The sequence below is a fragment of the Penaeus monodon genome, chromosome 34 (assembly GCF_015228065.2).
Source record: "Penaeus monodon isolate SGIC_2016 chromosome 34, NSTDA_Pmon_1, whole genome shotgun sequence".
Lineage (NCBI taxonomy): Eukaryota > Metazoa > Arthropoda > Malacostraca > Decapoda > Penaeidae > Penaeus > Penaeus monodon.
The window spans coordinates 11,821,781-11,822,861 of NC_051419.1; the positions used below are offsets into that span (position 1 = coordinate 11,821,781).

General features: G+C 32.6%; 1 protein-coding gene across 3 annotated transcripts in view; it reads left to right on the forward strand.

Annotated features, from left to right (window-relative positions):
• Nucleotides 1-1,081, forward strand: part of LOC119594583 (threonine synthase-like 2) — a gene marked incomplete in the record, with an annotated part of 25,547 nt that overhangs the window by 12,879 nt on the left and 11,587 nt on the right. For all 3 annotated transcript variants that reach the window (XM_037943621.1, XM_037943623.1, XM_037943622.1), the window contains 1 exon segment: nucleotides 272-420. In XM_037943621.1, coding sequence (XP_037799549.1) covers nucleotides 272-420 — 149 coding nt within the window.

The window sequence follows — 1,081 nt, forward strand, 5'->3', positions numbered from 1 at the left end:
TGTCAACAGTAAGTTAAAAATATTGCAATGAGTAAATTTTTTGGTTGCAACAACATAATATACACTACCCCTTGCAGCATGGAAAATGGAGCGGTCAGAGCAATACGTTATTGAATGCAGTGTATACGCACTGTAAAGAAAGAGTTAATACAGATAGATTTCTGTTACTACAAAGAAAAATCTAAATCAAAATTTGTTTCAATTTAATATTATATGGTATATATGTTTATATTATTAAAGATTTTCTACTATTCATGAATTATTTCTGCAGCTGGATGTCTAGCCCAGAAAATGGGTCTTCCTATTACTCTGGTGGCTGGAGTCAACACCAATGACATTGTTGCCAGAACACTGAGTAGCGGAGACTTTTCCATCAGAGAGAATGTCTGCCAGACTCTGGCACCAGCAATGGATATACAGGTTAGTAGTTTTATTTTTGTATGTGAATCCTAGCTTTCAACTTCTTAGACCCTTTTGTCCTCCTCATAATTTTTTTTCTCCTTTTTTTCATCCACAATTGATGTAGTTTGTAGTTTGGAGAGAGATAACTGTATCATATTCTACAGAATGAGAAAGAAAGTTCTCTATCTGTCATACTCCTCATTCTGTGCCCTGAAAGTCTGATGCAAAATCCTGATAAAACAACTGTTAACCTTTTTTGTTACGTCTGGGTAAACCTTTCAAAAATTTTAAACCCCGTGAATACCCAAAATTTAGATTATTCATGGACAAACTTGCTTCTTTTTGAAATCAGAGTCTTTGAGGAATCAAACCCCGGTTTTATGTGTGCATTTAGTAATTCTCCTAACACCACATGGTCGTAATCTAAGGCTTTTCTGGGTAAAATAATGTATTATTCTCTTATATATAGTTGCTAATGCATGACATAATATAATGGATATAATGTTGCCAGGATGGTACATTACTAAGTAGTCATTTATATCTGTATTTTTGGTATAATCTACAAACCAAATTTAGGAAGGAGTATTGAAATTGCAACAAAAAGGATTATGTTTTATATATTAAGTTTCGTATTAGATTTTTAAGATTATGATATCAGAAATTCAGGAATTTTCAAATC